We start from the raw sequence: 20,752 nt of genomic DNA, 5'->3' as shown, positions 1-20,752 counted from the left end.
AAGGCTCCCACACTTACAGCTGCCCAGCACTACGTGGGCAGCTGCCACGTTTAGGCCCCTGACACTGGGACACAGGGCGTCCTAGCCCCAACAAGGCCAGTTGGCCTAGGGACAGTCACAGGTGGTGAATTATGTGAGTTTGGCGCAATTGTTCTTTTGCTGCACCTCTGAATGTGTTTTTATGCGTCATGTGCCTTGTTCTTATACCTCTGAATGTATGTTATGCATCATGTGTAATGTGCCTATGCCCCTACAGGTATTGGGATACTTAGGTGGTTGTTCTTGCTAGTACAGGTGGTGCTAGTGAGGTCCTGGTTCCCTGCGTGACCTATTCCTAAGGTGGTTAGGGTTGCGTAGGTGGTACTTACCTGTTACCAGTGATTACTGGTTGTGTGCTTTATGTTCTATTTTGGGATACAGTGATTTATATTCCATGTTCTAAGTGCTAATTCTACCAAGTGCTAAGTTCTAAAAGTGCCTATTCCTGACAGTGGTCCATGTGGCCCTGTCTTGTACATATCCCCTGTAAATTCTGCCCGTGCCTGTTGGCACATTGTAAAGTGTGTGTTTTTATCTAATGTGTTTTTGTATAATACAAAGGCTATTTTTATATATAACCTTGTGTGGAGTTTCCTTTGTGGTGGGCCTTGGGTGTTGTTGCTGGGTGCGTGCGCAAACACTTGACTCACATTGCCTCCGAGTTTAGCCTTCCTGCTCGCGCCACGTTACCTAGAGGGTGAGCAGGGGTTATCTTGGAGTGTAACTCCCTTGCCCTGACTTGGGAGTGGTGGTCTCTGACTGACTTTGGCGCAAGCCCTGGCCAGCCAGGGATCCCATTTCTAACACCAGCCAAGAACTTCAAAAAGCTTGGCATGACAATAAAGGCTGTCCTAACTGTTTACCAGCCAGGACAGAAGGTGTGGGTGTTGGAGCCAGTGGCCCCAGCAGTCCTCCAAGACAAATGGCCTGGACCCCACGCCATCATTGAGAAAAAGGGAGAGGTCACCTACCTGGTGGACCTTGGAACTCCCAGGAGCCCCCACAGGGTGCTCCATGTTAACAGGCTCAGGGCATATGTTGACGGGGTGAACATGGGCTTGCTCATGGCTACAGATGAGCGACAGAAGGAAGAGAGTGACCCTCTCCAAGACCTGCTCTCTCAGAACCCCGATGATGGGTCAGTAGATGGTTTGGTCTTTTCTGACAGCCTCTCTGAACATCAGCAAAAGGATTGCAAACAGGTTCTTCAATCCTTTAGACATATGTTCTTTCTGACCCCCAGTCAGACAAACTGGTGCACCCATGAGGTGGACACTGGTGACAGTCTGCCTATAAAGAGTAAAATCTACAGGCAACCTGACCACGTCAGGGACTGCATAAAGAAAGATGTACATAAGATGTTGGAATTGGGAGTCATTGAACCCCCAGAGAGCCCTTGGGCTAGTCCTGTAGTTCTAGTGCCAAAACCTCACACCCAGGATAGTAAGAGAGAGATGAGGTTTTCTGTAGACTACAGGGGTTTCAATGTTGTTACTAAAACAGATGCCCATCCAATACCTAGGGCAGATGAACTCATGGATAAATTGGCTTCTGCCAAATTCTTGAGTACATTTGACCTGACAGCTGGTTATTTGCAAATCAGGTTAGCTGAGGAGGCCAAGGCCAAAACAGCATTTTCTACCCCAGGAGGTCATTACCAATTTGTGGTGATGCACTTTGGTTTGAAAAATGCACCTGCCACTTTTCAAAGGTTGGTGAACCAAGTTCTCACTGGGTTGGATGACTTTTGTGCAGCATATCTAGATGATATTGCTATCTTTAGCTCCACCTGGGAGGATCACTTGATCCACCTGAGGAAAGTTTTGGAGGCCCTGCAGAAGGCAGGCCTCATTATCAAGGCCACCAAGTGCCAGATAGGGCAGATTCAGGCTGTGTACCTGGGCCACCTTGTAGGTGGAGGCCAGGTTCAACCATTGGAGAGCAAGATACAGGCCATAAAGGACTGGTCTCCTCCAACCACCCAGACACAGGTCAGAGCTTTCTTGGGTCTGTCTGGTTACTATAGGAAATTTGTCCGAAATTATGGGACCATTGTGAGCCCCACTTAATGACCTAACAAGCAAGAAAATGCCAAAGAAAGTTCAGTGGACAGTTAGCTGTCAAAAGGCATTCGATGACCTGAAGCAGGCCATGTGTAATGCACCTATTCTCAAGAGTCCAGACTACTCCAAAACTTTCATTGTCCAAACAGATGCTTCTGAGTTGGGTGTGGGAGCTGTTCTATCTCAACTGAATAATGATGGTCATGACCAGCCCATTGTTTTTATAAGTAGAAGGCTGACCCCTAGGGAGAAACGTTTGTCAGCTATTGAGAGGGAGGCCTTTGCTGTGGTTTGGTCCCTGAAGAAGCCAAGGCCATACTTGTTTGGAACTCACTTCAAGATTCAGACTGACCATAAGCCCTTCTTGTGGCTAAATCAAATGAAGGGTGAAAACCCCAAACTTCTTAGGTGGTCCATTTCCCTACAGGGGATGGACTTTAAAGTGGAGCACAGACCAGGGACTGACCATGGCAATGCAGATGGTCTCTCCAGGTATTTCCACTTAGAACAGGAAGACTCAACTGGTCAAGGTTAGTTTAATGTCCCTAAGTTTGGGGGGGGGCGTTATGTAGGAGAGTAGGGTCTGCAATCCTATGGTCACCCCAGATTTTTGCTTTTTGCTTCACTGGTTTACGACTTTCCCTGGCTGTGGGCCTGCTAATCAGACCCACAGCCTAGCTGTTCCCTCTCTAAATTGACATCCATGTACTTTAGGTGCATTTACCAATTGGTATTGAGTCACTCTTGTAAGTCCTTGTACAGTGTACCATAGGTACCCAGGGCATAAGTGTACCCAAGGCCTTTCAGTGGTGCAGCATGTATTGTGCCACCCCTGGCTGGCCATCTAAACAGACACAACTGGCTGGTAACACAGCTGGGGCAAGGTGGTGTAATCACCCTTTGCTGTAGATATAGTATACCTATATCTAACCCTAAAATGGACACATATACTCCTATAAGTCACTCCTATGGCAAGCCTTAACAATCCTGAAGGCAGAGTGCTTGTAATTAAATGAGATGGTGCTCTAGCATGAGCTGAGCCTGTCTGCAGCTTTCAGAACCATGTCCTTTAGCTGTTTCCATGATAACCCTATACCATATACTCTTAAGTGCATTATAATCCTCGCGGTTATTGCTAACTTTGGCATAGCATTCTCAAAACATATCGAGTAAGGTGTCATACGAATTGGAATACTACCACCTCGCCAGTTCTGGCGACGGAGGTAGCATTCCACCCTTTTAGAGGGACACGACATGTATGTAACTAAGAACCCCGGTTAAAGTTAACCCGAGCCTCAGCATCACAAAATGGATGCTGCCACCACAGACACGAGTCTGACCTCCTGCTGCTGGGAGTCCTTCCAGCGAGGGAGGCCTGGACAAAGGGTTTCCTGCCTTGTGAGGTGCTAGCACCACCCCAGACAGGATTTTGTGTATTGAGGTAGGCCAGGCTGAAAGGAATGAGACATTCCTGGGGCACACAAGGTGTCCCTGTGCATACCCCAGTTCAAACCAGTTGCAGGGGCACTCCAACCCCAGCACTGGCGCAAAACCGGACAAAGGATAGGGGGTGTAACCACCCCCCTTCCTGGTCCCACCCATAGGAGGGACCTAGCCACAGTACAGCCCCCTTTAGGAGAATAAAGGTAGGAGCTGGTCCCATTCCAAATTAGATTATCCTGAATTGAAACTACAAAGAAGAAACTCTCGACTTCGATGTTCTACTCCACAGAAGACTGAAGAAAATCTCCCTTGTTGCCAAGGAATGACCACCCTGCATCCGCAGGCACCATCAAGCGTCCTAGCGGTTCGCTTTGTCGTCCTTCCCGGTGGAACCAGGCTTCAGAGCCCGACGAGACCCGGACTTCCAGACCTCTCCGACCTCTACCTATATCTGCAGCACAGCTGAGATCCGTGGGTGCGACGAGATACGTGGGACCGGCCATTTTGGAGAAACTGCAATTCGCTTCCAGCACGACTTAAGAGGCATCCTCGAGAAAGTGCTTTGGGGATTGAGAAGCCCCAGCCCGAGCAGCTCCTGCACGAAGACCAGCCCTCCAGCATCCACGAGATCTGCGTGGGGCCCTTTTGCTTGGTTGCTGCTCGACGCGTTGTCTGGTCACTTGCCGGCTGGCTAGTGGCCTCCTAGACGACAATCCTTGAAATCTACACCGTTGGTCTGGTTGCTCCAGACTGGCCCTTGCTTCCTTCCTAAAGAGAAGTACCCCGGACCCTCCTGGTCTGCACCAAACGCCATCTTCACTCACCACGTGGGTTGCCTTTGCCAAGGCCTGTTGACTCCGAATCCAGAACAGACACCGCAGACAGTGAGAGCCTGCGCGGGACAGCTCGTGCCTCATTCCTGGTCGTCGAAGACACCTCCTGGTCCACGTGGCTGCAGAGTCAAGCATCCACTCTTCACCTGATCGCGATGACAGCACCTGGTTCCTTCCTGGTTCCACTCCGGTCTCTGGCTAGTGACTTTGAACACTGTCCCCTCTGCTTTCAGTTCTCCATCTTCCTCGATCTACCCTTGGATCGCTCTGGACAACTTCCTCCTGGTCGCCTGCAGCATCTTTCTCCAAGGCTCCATTGACTTCGACGCGGAACCCCGACACACTTTCACACCTATGCACCCGCAGCCCGTGGGGAAAGGTAACGAGAGCAATTTGGTGCTCAAGGGTAGATTGACTCTCCTAGTGTCCAGGTATCCTGTAGGTTTAGTCTCAACCAGTTGGAAATGTCTTTACTTACCTTTTTCGTAATTTGTTGTGCCTATTGACTTTGTACCGCATCTCGCGTGTGAGTTCACACTCTGTACACGCGTCCCGTTGGCCTCCTGCTCCTTACCTAAGGTTAGGGTAGTGTAGCCCCAGCGATTTTACAGCCTCTGGGCATCTTCACTTCTACTATCGATCTCCTTATACAATTTACTTAGTATATGGTTTGTCGTGGCCCTAGGGCACCATTGCAATTTGTGCGACTATTGTATTTTTCTTAATAGTTTTGTTATGTGCTTAGCCCTCTGATCTCATAAAGAGTTCAGAGGTGTTTGTTAGTAATAAATATATTGTTTATTTTCATAACAACCTGTGTGGTGTCCTTTCATCTGGTATTAAAGGAGTTATATGTGGAAAAACAGCTGGCTTCACATGCCAAAAGAGTTTAGCCTAAGACTGCTCTGTCCATGCTACCATTAGGATAGCTGGTCTATAAGGTTGACTTACAACCAATCACCATAAGGGTTGTTTGGACTGAAACAAGGTGATCACTAGAACTAGTGAGCATCATATATCAGGCCAACTTCTCACAGGGGTCGTAAGATCCAGTGCAGTAATAAGACCAATCTCCAATCAAAAGAAAAGAAAAGAAAGGACAGTGCTGAGGTCTAGGTGGTAAGATCTCGTGTCTGGTTAATCAGACAAGTGGTCTAGTTTTAATATATACCATTAAAAGAGACATGATTGAAAGGAAGTTCCATAAAGTCGGGGGAAGCTCCTAAAAAAGTGGGATGGCTATCTAAGCCTGTAATCTGATAGAGATTACTAGCCGCAGATTCCTTCACGTAGAGTTACTCCCAGGCATGACGCTGGATCCAGAAACTTTTTTGCCACAGCATCCCTGCGCGCCGGGGGCGGGACGACATCACACGACTCCGCCCAGGCGCCGTCCTCCACGTGACGTCAGCGAGCTCGCATAAGACCCTCCCCGGCGCGCCTACGTCAGTTTTTTCCTTTTCCGCGTGCAACACGGATCCGGTCCTTGCTACAGGCCTGTTTCTGGCCCTTTTTTCTCCATTTCTTTTAGTGGAACAGTGTGCGAATGCCTTCAGCTTCAAAACTTGTATGTTTTGTGGGCGTCTTATGTTGGCGACGGACCCGCACCTCATTTGTATGCGGTGCTTGGGGGAGGAACACGGCACCACTGACTGTGAGACCTGTCAACAGTTGAGGCCGAAGTCGCGGCGGGAACGCCTCATGAAACTTTTCTTGGCGCGTCTCTCCAGGTCGACGTCCTCCCCTCGGTCTGCTTCGGCGGACGGCCTCAGATATGGCCGTGGTCGTCGTCCTTGCCCTTCTCCGATGTCCCATGAGCGTAGCTCCTGGTGGGTAAGTGTCGCAGTTTGTCCCCGGGGGCTGGTTTCCGGCCTGCCAGGGACGTGGACTCTCCGCGGGTGATGCGGCCCGCTTGTCGTCCTATCCACCGTTTCCGGTGTTGGGGCATTGAGAGTCCAAATGGAGATGTACGCAGCGGCTTTGCAGACCTTGCTGGCGTCTCCTCCTCCTTCCCCTCCTGGGGCTTCGGCGGACCCCTCACCTTGCACAGGGCCCTCCGCGGATGCGCCGGTGGCTCCGGCCCCGGGGCCGACTGGTTCGTATCCAGACTTGTAGGATGTGGTGCTGTTTGGGTGCGACTCCTCTGGGGCACCTCCTTCAGGCCACGGCGTCTCTGCCTCATGGCAAACTCCTGCGGGAGTCCCTGTGATGTTGCGGGAGGTCGCCGGGGCTCTGGTGTCATCCCCAAGCCCCTCTCAGCCCTTTGACAAGGTGGTCCTGTCGAAGGCCGAGGTGATGACGCTACGGTGCCGGCAGCAGCTGGACCATGCGTAGCAATAGGGGTCGGTGAACCCTCCTCGTCCCACTCCAGGTCGAAGCCGAACGAGGACCCCTCGTCCCTCTCCGGGCCCCTCTCGTCCCTCCCCACAGGCGGCTGCCTCGACGGAGAGCGAGTCGGAGGTTGGATCGTCCCTGCACCGCCATGTGGGTTGCCGAGCGATCTCCGCCTCATTCTGGGCTGCGGCTGGCGGAGGGCTTCGTGTCACTCCCCAGGCCTGTAATGTTCCCCTATGCAGGTGGCTACCTTGGCGGGGATCAGGTCGGTTCGACTCCAGCTCCACTCCTGTCTCTGGTGCAGGGTGACTTGGAGGAACCTTGTCCGGCGACGCCGGATGGTGCCGACAACCTGCCTCAGGTAGCGGACTCTACGGCTCTGTGCAGGGTGGTTGTGCCATGGATTCGTCTTCGGACGGACGCTCCTTCTTCTCCGGAGGCAGATTGTATATTGGTGTCATCCTCCCCGGAGACTGGTCTTAGTGTGGTGTCTTTTTCACCAGCGTCGAAGGGCGGCCCCCCGCCTTTCCTGAGGCAGAGGTGGTCGTCGGAAGAGCGGCAGGTCCTTCATTCGTCGGCTCCCTCTGACTTCAGGTCTGGCCCTTGCCCGTCCAGCTTGGCCTCAGGGACGGCCACCTTATTTTGCAGTTGTCGCCCACGGAGGAGCTGCTTTCCCCACCGCGGGGCCCTGCGGAGGCGGTTGCGGCCTTCGTTCACACGGTGTCCAAGGCTGTGGACATCCTGCGTATTGGTGACCCGGTGGCTCACTTCCCAGCGGACCATCTATTAGAGGTCCGCCACCAGGGCTCTGGTGGGAGGGAAATCTTACTTCCCTTTAGAGGTTCCCTGCTTTCTTCCTTGACGGGGGCTTGGAGGCGTCCTGCCTCGGGGGAGCCGGTGCCTCAACATCTTCTGCACCAGCACCTTCCAGCGCCGCGTGACCCGGCGTGCCTTTCCCTCCACCCCTCTGCCTCCAGTCCTCTTTTGCGGACTGCTTTTCCCTCCCTGCTGCCGCTGTGACTCCGCCATCCCGTGAGGCCCGCTGGCTGGACTCTTGGGGGCGCAACATGTTTGCCTCGACCAGCGCTGCCCTGCGGGCCCTGAACACCTTGTGTGTGCTGGCTCAGGCTCCTGCTGTTTGTGGGACTCGGCTGAGTCTCTGGGATCTGCAGCGTTTCAGGAGAGTGGTCAGGTGGATTTAAGGCATCATGCGTAGGATCGCCGGGAGCTTGCAGTGTTTATTCTCCGCTCTGGACATCTCACAGGTGCTGGGCCTGGTCATGGCTTCCTTGGTCGCTCTCCGTCGCCATTCTTGGCTTCGGTATGGAGTAAACCCTGAGAATATTCGGGAGCGACTCATCGACCTTCTGTTTGATGGCAGCCTGTTGTTCCATGCCCCGGCTGACTCCGCCATCCAGAGGCTCTTGGCGGGGCTCCGTCCTCCTCCTCAGCCTTATCCTCCTCCGTCCCCTCCTCAGTGATTCCTGAGTCGGGTTGATTCTGGGCCTTCTTAGGCCGGTTGTTCTGACTGTGGAGTATGTTTTCCAGCCAATTGCGTTGTTCCATGGGACTTTGGCATTGTTGGCTGCTGGATGGCCCCTTTTGTTGATTAAGTGTGTGTGTTGGAATTGTTGCGCAGACTTGGCCCTGAGATTAGGCCTTCTGCTTGCTTGGGCTGCTGTTCTGGCTAGCAGGTTGTTCTCTACCTGGAGTGGGTTCACCTTCTTTCTCTCACTTCCTTGGGTCTTCTAGGCTTCTTCTTCTTCTTCCTCCCTTCCTGTCTTGGCATTGTGCGGAAGCTGTGTTGCTTTGTGGGGCAGTGGGGTGCTTTGGCCTCTCCGACCCCGCCCATGGTTCCTCTTCAGCCTTTTTCTCCCTCCTACATCTCTTGGGGTCAATGGGGGTCTGTTTGGGGGTGTTTCCCTTGCCTGGCAGGGACGTGGTTTTACCTGGCCCACAGATCTGGTTCCCTTTGGGGCCCTCTGTTCTGTATTAGCTGGTGGGGGTCCTTTTGCGGACCCTCCTTCCCAGGGGGTATTGCTAGGGTATCTACTGTACATGAAGGAATCTGAGGCTAGTAGTCTCTGTCAGATGTACGAGATACTTACCTTCGGTAACGATGTATCTGGTAGAGACTATTATAGCTGCAGATTCCATCAAGGCCAGCCCTTCCTCCCCTGTTCTGCGAGGACCCTTAGGTTGGTCTTCGGTACTTGCCTCCCGTTGGGGGGCTGTATCTCCTGTGAGTGCCTTCTTTGTTCTTGCCATGTGGCTCCGTCTGGGGCAGTTAGTCCCTCCTTTGGTTCTTTGGAGGATGGGGTCCCGGTGTTTCGTTGCCCTGCTGCTCTGGCTACTCCAGGTTTGGGGGGGATTGCTTTCTATCTCCTTCCTCCCTTCCCTCCCTTCCTTCCATTGCTATCCTCTGGTTAAGGGTCATCTGGCCATGTCTTGCCCTTGTCCCTTGTGAGTGGTTGCCCTTTATGTTGGGGTGACTTGGAGGTTTGTTGTCCCTGTATGTGTTGGGACTGGTCCCCTTCCTTGCTCATGATAGGGGTGGTGGGTTTCCTACGTGTACCATGTCCTTACGCATATTCCTTGCCTCCGGGGCACAGAGGTGGGAGGCTGTCTATGTGCTGGCAGGGTGGTTGTGCAGGGCTCTGCTCGCTACTTCTTCTTCTTTCCCTGCCTTGGGTTCTGCGTTGTGACACTACTGTGGGTGGTGTTGTTCGTCACTGTTTCTTTCCAAATTTCCTGCTTTTCGCGCACTGTTCCCATGCTTCCACAGTTTTTTATCTCGTGGTTCCACGTTGTGATGCGGAAAAGTTCTCTGAAGAAAACTGACGTAGGCGCGCCGGGGCGGGTCTTATGTGACCTCGCTGACGTCACGTGTGCGGATGATGCCTAGGCGGAGTCGCGTGGTATCGTCCCACCACCGGCGCGCAGGGATGCTGTGACAAAAAGTTTCCGGATCCAGTCTCACGCCTAGGAGTAATTCTACGTGAAGGAATCTGCGGCTAGAATTGTCTACCAGATACATTGTTACCGAAGGTAAGTAACTCGTACTTCTAGCGTTCGTGGGGGTATCCTCCAAAGAAAGCCTCCACCAAGGGAGGTGACTTATTATACCTGTACAATTGCGCTTGCATCCTAAATATTCCGTAGTATAGCGCATTATCGCAGCGATAAGGCACTCATCCTGATGCAACGCGCTTAACCTGTACCGGAGGCCTCCAACTATTGCAACTGTCTAGTGGGTAGTTGCAATCACTGACCCTAAGGGCGCTTGTTGGTGAGAAAAATAAATAGAGAAAGCACTCGTCCTCTAGGATTGTGCTAAATATCTAAATATATAATTCAGGCCCCACGTTGGTTATGTGGGTCGTGTTATCGGTATTGTGGCAGCATACTTGTTCTCAGGGAATGATGTCCCTCCATGTAGTCCCCTAATACCGAACAGAAACAATCAACAAATTGCTTGTAGTGATGAAGAAGCTAAGGAGGGCTGTGAAAGTGATATTTATGCCTCTGCCTTAGTGATAAACTAAGACTCCCTTAAAACTCCTTTAAAACAGCACTTACCACAGCTCGGTATGTGCTGGTAGCGAGCGGCTCCACCTAGCGTGCACGTTCCAGTTCGCGCCCTAAAATATAGAGCGCGGTAGCCCAGTCCCACTTTGACATGAAGACTGGAGCCGGAAGGTTGAATTCTGAGGTATGTGGCATCACGCTTGTGCACTTTGATGGGGACCCCCTCCCACTTGCGGAATGTAACTACCGCTCATGAGCCGTGGGCACAATGATTTATTGGTATAGTCTGTTTTAAGGTAGTCTTAGTTAATTTCTTTCTGTACTTGTTGATATAAGTCTTTTTCCTCTTTTGGCACACTGTCTCCAGAGGCTGTCTAAATAGTAGACAGGTAGGACTTAATCCAGTTCAAACAGTATTGTAAATGTCAACTTCTGAAAGATGGCTAATAAAAATATCTTGGGCTGCTGTATCGGAAGCAGCAAACACTTATACATACCGAGCAGAAGAAGTGCCCTGGTCTGCCACCATGCACAGATCATAAAGTACAGAGACCAGTGTGGTCACGGTGCTATGAGAAGACCTGAAGCCAGATTGAGCAGTGTCCATGAAGTAATTCGATTCCTGTTATCATTGTAAGGATCAAATAGAGCACATCTCCCATCTGCTGTTTTGCTGCCCATTATATACCAGCCCTAGGCGCAAATGGCTAAAACCAGTTTGCCTAAACATTGGCACCCGCAGCCAATCGACAGCACTTAGAATATTAGAATCTGACTGTTCCACAACCTTTGTAGTTGCTGTAGCAAATTTTTTTGCTTGGGCCTGGGTAATCCACACTCGCATTTTATTGTTAAATGTAACAAAATGAAATATGGTTGCCATGTCCTAATTGCTTTGCCATTTGAAATGTTTTTAGAATAATTTTTATGAATTTAGGTCAAATTTTTATTATGTATAGTATTCGACTGTCATTGTTTAATACGTGTTTTAAAAAAAGTATTTTTAGCTATAGTATTTGTTGTAATAGGGTTAGGATGGATGCTTTTATGACAAATGTCGAATAAAGCTTTGAAACAGTAATTCGATTCCCAAAAAGAGTGAATCCTGATCTTGTTGAGGAAAGGTAACAACAACATTGGATGAAAATTACTCCAAACCATTGGGAAAGCAGGTTTCTTATTTAGCAGCAGAACTGAAGCCATCTTCCAAGCTTGAAGTGGCTAGAGATTTATTGTAGATGATGTGAAGCATGCTGGCCACAGGCGATGTGTCCGTTCCTAGAAACCTAGCTGGTTGAGGATAAGGGGGTGTACAGATGAAATATTGGCTATACAATCCCCAATAAAGTCAAGCGAAAGAGATTCAAAAAGAGTTCGGTATGGCAATGAACAGCAAATAGCAGAAATGTAATTGCAAAAATCTGAAAGATTGTTGCAAAAGGCTTAAGTGGATCGTGGTTTAGATTCGACAATCGAGGGAAGAAAGCAAACAAGCCACCTTGAAAATCTCTTTGGTCGCAATATGAGACGTGGACAATTTTGCATGTTCTCAGCCCGTGCCACATATATATATAACCAGTTTCTCATGTTTTTTAACCCATTATTCTTATGATCTCAAATCCTTATATAATCCGGCAAGATTTGTATAAGGATTTGAGATCATAAGAATAATGGGTTAAAAAAACATTAGAAACTGGTTTTGAACCCCACATCATTTTGAAAAATATGTACACAATTCCCGAAAAGCAGGTTTGTGTTATGACAACTTTATCACCTCAATGTTACACTATGGGATTGGGTCAATACACTCACAGAAATTGGGCTATATGCAGCACGATTGTGCTGCAATTGCCGATCCACGGCTAAAATCAAGTTTTTGGGTATAGTTTGTAATATGTGGTTACAAGATCCCTTTGAAATGTTTTGCAGTATGTAAACTGTATGAGATTAACATTCTCCAAGATGGTGCCCGTATGAGATTACGAGGCAAAGTCTGTTGTTTATGTCATTCCCGACAACTCTTGCGCTTTAAAAATGGAGCCGCGAAATACATTCTCTATGACACTGACGAAGGGAGCCTTGCCCGAAACGCGTTTGTTTGAATAAAGTTTGGCGTTCGACGCTTCTGTGACCCCGCAAGTGCTGTGTGTCTTTTGAGTTGGATTCGCAAGGACACTCTTTGGAGCTTTTTTATATATACATCCGTCCGTAATTACATTTTCCGTGGCAACACATGTGTATTTTAATGAATTTCAACTATGGTGAGTGTTACAATGCACTGCATTTGCCACAGTCTATTTGGTCAAAGTGTGTGCTGGTATGTAATGCCAGGCAGTTTGCTCCCTCCTCTTCCCGCCTTTTTTTGTCCATTGACACCTTTAGAGGCTGTGTATCTCCTAAAAGCTTGCCAGTTATTTGGAATCCATCAACAATTTGCAGGTAGTTTCTTGTCTTTAAAGCACCAAGTTTACTCCTGTCAAAGGCTAAAATGAATATATTGTTGTTGGAATTGTGATCGAACTTCCCCATAATTCACGTAGAATTAAATGGGGTTCTGTTTGGAAAAATATTTTCTATGTGGATAAAGCCGAGTCTTTGAAAAATTGCGTTGTATTTCACATGCAGAAATGTATACCATTTACATTTTCATGTGTGTTAATTTGTACACAGTACAATGCTCCTAGACGTCCATGACATACAGGAATTCCTATGGAAGTCTGTCAGAAATGTGTATTTTCAATTAAAGTACATAATAGGTGATCTCCTACACCTAACGCACCATTGACATGAATGGACACTGTTAAAGGGGTGATATTTCGGTTGACCCCAATGTTATTGACAATTTTCTTTATGCAGTATCTGAAGGGGCCTGACACGAGCATTTAATGAGGGAATCTAGGACTGAGCCAAAGTTAGATATTATTCTTTTTTGTGTGTCACAACCCTTGCTTGCCTCTGCTCTCTATCACTACATTATTCCCTATCCCTTCCCCGCCTCCCTTTCTCACATTACTCTCTTCTTACGATGACAATGGATAGGGGGCAGTCAAGTAGAAATACTGTATAAATGTACCACCTGCGTTATAGCCACGATACACTGCAAACCCATGTACCTAAATGGCGCGATGACTATATGTTTTATGTGTTATGTTTTATGTTGTAAAAAAATAAAAATGTATTGAAATTAAAATAAAAAGCTCTGGCAGACTGCTAAAGCCGTCTTTTGCAAGAGCTAAAATGGCTCCATAGGTGCCAACAGGATATTTCTGTTAATCTGAATGTTTTCCAGTTACTGTTTATCTTTGAGTCCCTAAATTCAGTTCTGTCTATATGTTTGTGTGGCATTTCAATTCAGTTTGGTTTCAAGATTTTGTTTATTCACTTTCAGAATGTTGGAGCTGAAACTCGGTTGTGAGAAAAATGTTATGGTAGATGTAAGCTACAAGAGTGGAAGAGAAGGCACAGTCATTGATACAGTTGTTCGAGACATTTACCTTTGTGCCAGCATGGAATTTCTACTTACTGTTGCAGATGTGTTTGTGAAAGCCAACGAACAGAGCTCTGCTGCTCAAAGGAATGCCAAGCATACCACATTAACTGGCAAGGAACAAGGTTTGAGTGTTTATTATGGTCAATCTTCAGTTTAAATGTATTTTGCAATACTGCCACTATCAGCGGGCAGGGTTCTGATGTGCTGGACCTTTTTATGTTTAGCTTGATAGAGCTGCTGTCTGCTGACCTATTGCTACTAAATTATTAATATTTTATTATTTAAAATGTACATATATAAGGCTTTAGATCGGTTCAGAGAAGCACTTCAGTTTCTCCTCATGCTGTTGGTTGTTTAATTTATCACTCTGCCTCCATGGAGTGTGTGTGCATTGCAATTCATGAGAGGCGATTGTACAAAAATGCACTGCTTGTCTCACAATGCATTCTTTTTCTCATATATGCTTTTTATGCAAGAAAGCACTCTTTTTTTTGGTCTGCGTTTTTACTGCAACGGGATTTTTAATGTTTTAGTCAGGAATTGTGTTTCTACATATCTAAAAGTTCCTGTTTATTTGCCGACTCTGACCCAATTTACTGACAGAGTAGCAGCTTGCAAAAGCCCCAGAAAAAAGAGAGAAAGACCATGGGCTAATGACGGAGTATCTCAGCGGCAAGTATCATTACGGGCTAGCAGTAGAGGTTAGCATTGCATGAAATTTCGGGGAGCAATTTATTGTAAGTGATGTAGTTTGATTGTGATATTAAATCAAGAAACATTTGTATACATGTTTGACGTTGTTTCACCTGATTTCTTAGGTTTTCGCTGCAGAGATTTTGCCCTTTTTCCTGCCAAAATATGAGTGCTTTTACGCAGACTATCACTTATGGTTCTGGAGATTTGGACCACTTTTGATTATCACTATTATATAGAGTTTGAATACAACAAAAAAATTGTCTCTCAGATAACAAGTACTTTTCAAAGCTGTAGGTTATTTTTATTCTGCTGGCAATAGGCCTAGTCCATAGTTAGTTATGTAGCCCCATAAGCAGTCTATTATTGGCATTTTAGCTCAAGCTGCTTGAGACTATTTACAGAGGAGTAGGGCCGGGCTTTGATTGAGCAGCACGATTATCGATTCTGATATTGTAGTGTAGTAGTCCTGACCTCTTCTGTCTGAGTGGTCTCTCTCTCTTACCGTTGGTGTTAAGTTCTGTTTACACACCACTAGCTGTAGACAGAATGCTGCCTTTGCATACATTTAAAATGTCTTCTGGATATTAGTTCTGATGGGCCAACTGAAATCATCTCTGTTTTTTAAAGTGCCAGTCCAGCCTGTGTCGAAAATGGAAATGAATATTGCGGTGAAAAATCCTGAGATTGTGTTTGTGGCAGATTTAACAAGAGGGGACGCTCCCGCCTTAGTAATAACAACAGAGTGTGAACTGTGCATCAAGAACAGCCCTGAAGTGCAACTGATGACTGCTGCTGTCAAGGACCTGCATATGAGAGCATGCCCCTTTCTTCCTGAGAAGAGATTGGGTAATATAACTACGGTGAGTTTGCTTCTCTTGAACTCCTTCAAACTGGGAGGTAATTGTTAAGAGGAAAACTGTTTTTTAAAAATAGGTGGAGTTCACAGCGCAGAACAAAAACGTCCATGGATGTTGCAATCGTACTCAATTTATATAATATCAGTGGCAAAGTTAGTTATGAGACTCTGAAATAACATTTGCCTGCTTTTGTGTGTTTTTAATTTCTACTTTCTTTGTCCTCTCTAGTTTGACAGGGTTGTTTCAAATGAAATGATCGGAAAGGAGATGCATTTTCCAGTAGTAGTCCTTTTCAAAAACAACCTCTGATTTTTACAGCCATTGATAGTTAGAAATGCTAAACATTATGCATTGCTTTGATCTATGTGTGCACTTTCATGTTTTTGATTTCAGGTTCTACAGCCTTGCAATTTGTTATTCCAAAGTACGCAGTCTAATAAGAGCCCTCAGATGATTGAGTTGTCTATTCAAGCCCTAACTTTAAAGGTAAAATGAAATGTATTTCTTCTGTTTTCGTAAATGTTAACAATGAGGATACATGTGATTGTGACAAATTATAGGTTATGGTATTGACTGATTTTGTTCAGAAGAAGATCTATATACTTATTTTTAATTAAAATGATTTCTTAGCAACATTTACTGTAGTACAAACTAAATCTTGGCTCGGGCATAAAATACAACATTGTACACTTTTATTTAATTAGCTGTGCTTTCTACTCCCTAGTCTTTCAGATAATTATAACTAGCACCCAACTTACCCGATAACTGTGTTGACTACATATATATAGTCTACGCAATTCATCTGTTGTGTGCTCCGTGGTATCCACAAGTTAGTTGTTTACAGAGTATTTTTTCATCTTCTCTTGTAAAGAACAGACAGACTGTGTATTGTAGTTTCTTCCACTCCAACAATATTTAGCTAGAATTAGTCCTGCACCAGTTCTCTCATAGTTGTTTTGCCAGTCTTAACTTAAAAAAAGATAAGATCACATGTTAGCTGCCATGCCAAATTCGAAACCCTTTTGTTTAGTCGCTAAATGTTCCATAAGGAGCATCTGATTGGTTTGCCGTTTAAAAGAGATAAAATAATCCTGTTTTACCACGCTTCATACATTGCAAATTTCCCTTTTCTAGTAAAGTGCTGTTAGATATTATTCCCCATTCCATCATTATTAAGGTGTTCACTTGTAGGTGGGGGTATTCAATTCTTCCTGAAGTACTAGATCAGGTGGTTCTCATGACTTCCTCAGATGTCTGTAATAACATCATACAGAAGTGAAGTTTTATTTAACAAGCAGGGTTTAACAATAAGTTTGTAGGCTTTATTCCCCATACCCTACTTTTGAAGCTCTGCAGTGAGGGTTCAAGTCTGATTGCAGCCCAATTTGTATTATTCCTGATAGTTTAGAGCATGAAATTTACCTTATGTTTATTCTGTTAGGAAACATACCTTTGGCACATTTTCCTCCTAATAGAATGCTCATTATAGTTATTAAAAATATTTTGTTAGTTATAAATGAATAATAAGGCGTAAGCCCTGTTTAGAACTTTGGAGCAGATTTTTTTTATTTTTATGGGATAAAAGAGTTACTTACAAATGCCAGTCTGAAATGAGAACTGTGTTTTCTATCGTGCTCCAAAGAATTAGCCTGTTTGTGATTTGATATGACGTGAGCAGCATAAAAGTGTGGTGTAAGTCCAAACTGTGATTTTGGATCGCAATACACTGATGGAATGGAAAGCTAAAGTCCTAGCTGTTACAGAAGGATCAGTTCAAATTTAAAACTAGATTAAAGATCAAGGTCTGGGTAACTAAATTGTTTTTCAGTGTCTCTACTATCCAGTTCGAAGGTCAAGTCTCAGCCCTACAATCTGTGAAGGGTTACTCCTTCTGTATTGCTGAGGTGGGAATGCTTGCCTCATGGATCTTCTGTTGCACCATAATTGTGAAAAAAGGTTTAGTGCCGAAGAATGGACCAAGAGGTTACGTTCTAGCACTGATGGTCTTGGATGTCTTAAGGCTATAATTTTCTTCAGGCTAAAACAGCTGATCTCTTGTGTGTTAAGTTTATTTGTGTGTTGTATGTTCATCGAAAAGGCGGAGGATCTTAACCCTGCTCTAGGGGCACCTTAAAACATCTAACACTGTCCAGTCTTTGCCTAGTGCTACTTCTGGATGTTTCCAAACCATATTTCACAATCTGTTGCAATGCCAGCTTGTCAAGCATTCTCTCTCTCTCATGGTAGTTTCACTCAGCATGCAATGACTAGGGAAGGAAACACTGGACTAGTTATGTGTAATGTAAGGAAATACCTTTTTGTATGGTCACCCCTAGTTTTTAGACTGATGATGTTGGTTTTTGGACTGCGAGCAGGGCAGGACTGGCCGTAATGGGCATTGGGCGTTTCCCCCGGGAGGCTGTAAGGGTGGAGCTGTTTTTCAGCATTGGGGGCTTATTTTGTTTCTGGTGACGGTTTTGCAGCGATACTGCAGTATTGGCCCCCAATAACAAAAGTAGCAGTGTAAACTTTCACAACCCTGGGGGCTGGTCGGACCAAATTACCAGGGCTACTTTGGGTACTCAATCCGGTTCTGACTGAGAGTGCACAGAGGCCTGCTAAACAGATCTAAGTACTGTGACCTTAAAAGTGTATGTCAAATTGACTACACCCAATTGGAAATGAATATCTTACTTGTAAGTACCTAGTAAACGGTACCATGGTACCCAGGGCATGCAAGTTAAAGGGGTACACAAGGGGTTTCTGCACTTATTGTGCCGCCTTCGAGGTTTCCCTTGTAAAGCACGTCCCCCAGTACATCACTGCAGATTGGTAGAACAGTTGTGCCCTGCTATTCCCACTTGGCCATTGGAAGCAATGGCAAAGCCACCACTTCTCCTGGTTATAAGTAAGTCACCCCTCTGGCAGGCCTACTGAGCCCTAAAGGCAGGCTGCAATATAACACAGGCAGGACATGTACTTTACATGTCCTGGCAGTAAAACATGCAAAACAACTGTTTTTACTGTGGAAAGACTTGATCGCCCAATTAACGAGTACAGGGTTACATGCTGACCCCTTAGCTGTGCTAACTCCTGAACGATGCAACCAAAGTGGGCACTTCAAAATATCAAACAACTCATTACATTAAGCTCGACTTGTATTCTAAGTCGAAATTAATGAACTTGTTGCAATGTGCAGCTTTTACAGAGCTGACAGTTTGTTGCTTTTAAAACTCCTGTGCCTACCTGGGCACACATGAAACCTGCTTTCTGCACTCCTGGAGATACATGCTAACGACTCTCAGGAAGGAGAACAATGAGGGATTGCATGCCAGGGAGATGTCACCTTGTTCCTGCAGTAAGCAACTTAGGTGTTAACCCCAAAAGGCAGGCTTCAAAGGGGAAGCCGCTTTTGAAGAGCAGATGTGAGAGACCATGAGGGAGAGCTGCCCCATTGTTGAGGTAGACAGACTGGCCCATGGAGCAGAGAGGGGAAACCGGTGGCCAAACCAAACCGGTTGCCAAACCGTTTCCCCCAGGAGCATGAACGCCTAAAGTATCATCACACCAGGGTCTGTACACCAGGAAAGGGGTCTCACCATCTTGGTATTGCGAGAATGGTGCATCCTGGGATAGCCAGATGCGACACTCTACAGTAAGTGGTCACCAGGTGCGAGGAAACCAGGTAGCCCATTCGCTACGAGCCCCATTCTGCCCTGAGGGCATTTTCTGAGCATAAGAAGGGCACCTTTCACCCAGGCCTCTGATCTCGATCAACTTGGAAGAAGGACTGCCCTGCTGCACCGAGGGACCAGCAAAGAGAGGCTGCATCAGCGAGGACTGCACCTGGTGGCGATCAAAAAGTGGGACTGTGCCTGCTGTGTTCTGCTAAAATAGTCATCTCCAGAGCCCATTCAAGCCAAGAGAACTCCAAGGGCAAGCTGGCTGGCCTCCTGTTCTCATCGCTGGTACACACTAGCTGAAGAAGCCTGCTGGGGCAAGTTGCTTGCCCAAAGTCTACAAGCTGCTGCCGCCGTACAGCACCGAGGACCACAATCCGATGTACATAGTTGCACCTGAGTTAGCTGAACCCGGGAGTGCTGTTGGAGAGTTGCTGGGACCCTCATTAGGCGAGTTATTGACCTTAAGAAGGATTGGCCTATGACCGCAAGAGACGTAGTCCTGTGACTACAGGATTTCCGCCAGGCCGGATAGGACTTTGTGGGGCGTTGACCCTGCAATCGGGACCCCCTCACCATCTTCGTGAACTGAGGAATCCTTGCAGGATACTACTACTGCATTGCATCCATATCATCCTTGGAGAATTCTTAGCGTCCTTCATCGCTTGCATCAGGGCAAATCCGTAGGAATCCATTAAAACACAGATAAAGTGTCTAGAACTGGTGAAGGACTGATTCCCTGTTGAAGGTAACTGTTCTTGAGGGTCTTGCTGGTTGTCCCTGACTACTTCCTGCTGGAGTTGTTTGCCCCAAGTCTTTTTAACTGACGGCACTGACACTTACCTAAGTTTTCCTTGAAAAAGTTTCCAATTCATTTCCTTTGCCAAGGTTTGTACGCGGTTGAGTGAAGTTGCACTGATTTATTAATCCTTGTAAAATCTATGTCTTCTGAACCGTCTGGTGGATCTTTTTAGTAGTAGTCTCTAAATTTTTGGTAAAAATACAACCTATTTTTATAAATTGATATCGGATTGCTTGAGTTTTGTGTCAATTTCTCCTTCAATAGTTTTGGTGCTGTTTAAATGCTTAACACGTGTTCCCTTGTGTAAGCTTTGCGGCTCAGTGTCACAGCTACCTGGTAGGGATGCTTTAATTTGTATGATTTTTAATTATGCCATGATCAAGCAAAAGCTGAGATATATTATGTGTTTTGTGACATATTTATATTTTTATGATAATTATTGCTTTGGGCAGACAGAAGGGATATTAAGATCAAATCAAAATACTTTTGAAGTTAACTATGTGGTTATATTTGGTATCTTTTAAGTGATTTTCTTATGTGAGTTCTTTATATATTTCCAGTAAATTGTTTACTCCTAATGGTTTGGTGTTTTGAGCTAAGGCTTATTCATGTGTTTTTTTTTCTTTAACCCAATGTTTTGGAACAATCAAAGTTGTGTGTTATGTGTTGTGTAAGCAAGTATGAGATCAAAACGAGGGATGATTTAAAGACAAACTTTTAATTTCATTTGTAAAGACTTCCAAAGCTGTGTCTACTCCTAAAATGTTTAGTTTGGTCAGATAATGCAAGTTGCAGGAGCATCACGCATGCTTCGTGTGATTGAGTATGTTCAGAGCCCATCAAGAGGGCCATGGCACCCAAGGCATTCATGACAAGAGGACGGTTTCAAGACATTTCCAAGTCTACTGACTGGTCCAATCCATCCAACCCCTCATGTTTCTGTTTCAGCCTATTGCATGTTTCAGCTCAGATTGTGTGGGAGCTTTG

At 46.4% G+C, this 20,752-nt stretch overlaps 1 protein-coding gene across 4 annotated transcripts in view; it reads left to right on the top strand.

The window, feature by feature from the left end:
• The window catches only part of VPS13A (vacuolar protein sorting 13 homolog A), a 2,146,181-nt gene that overhangs the window by 900,632 nt on the left and 1,224,797 nt on the right, over window positions 1-20,752 (top strand). For all 4 annotated transcript variants that reach the window (XM_086961343.1, XM_086961342.1, XM_086961345.1 and 1 more), the window contains 3 exons: window positions 13,629-13,852; window positions 15,054-15,286; window positions 15,677-15,769. In XM_086961343.1, coding sequence (XP_086817469.1) covers window positions 13,629-13,852; window positions 15,054-15,286; window positions 15,677-15,769 — 550 coding nt within the window. The remainder of the gene's footprint in view (window positions 1-13,628; window positions 13,853-15,053; window positions 15,287-15,676; window positions 15,770-20,752) is intronic.

The sequence above is a fragment of the Lissotriton vulgaris genome, chromosome 3_1 (genome assembly GCF_964263255.1).
Source record: "Lissotriton vulgaris chromosome 3_1, aLisVul1.2, whole genome shotgun sequence".
In the NCBI taxonomy this organism is placed as follows: domain Eukaryota; kingdom Metazoa; phylum Chordata; class Amphibia; order Caudata; family Salamandridae; genus Lissotriton; species Lissotriton vulgaris.
The sequence above is the reverse complement of the archived record's forward strand: the minus strand, read 5'-3'. Positions and strand labels throughout refer to the sequence as shown.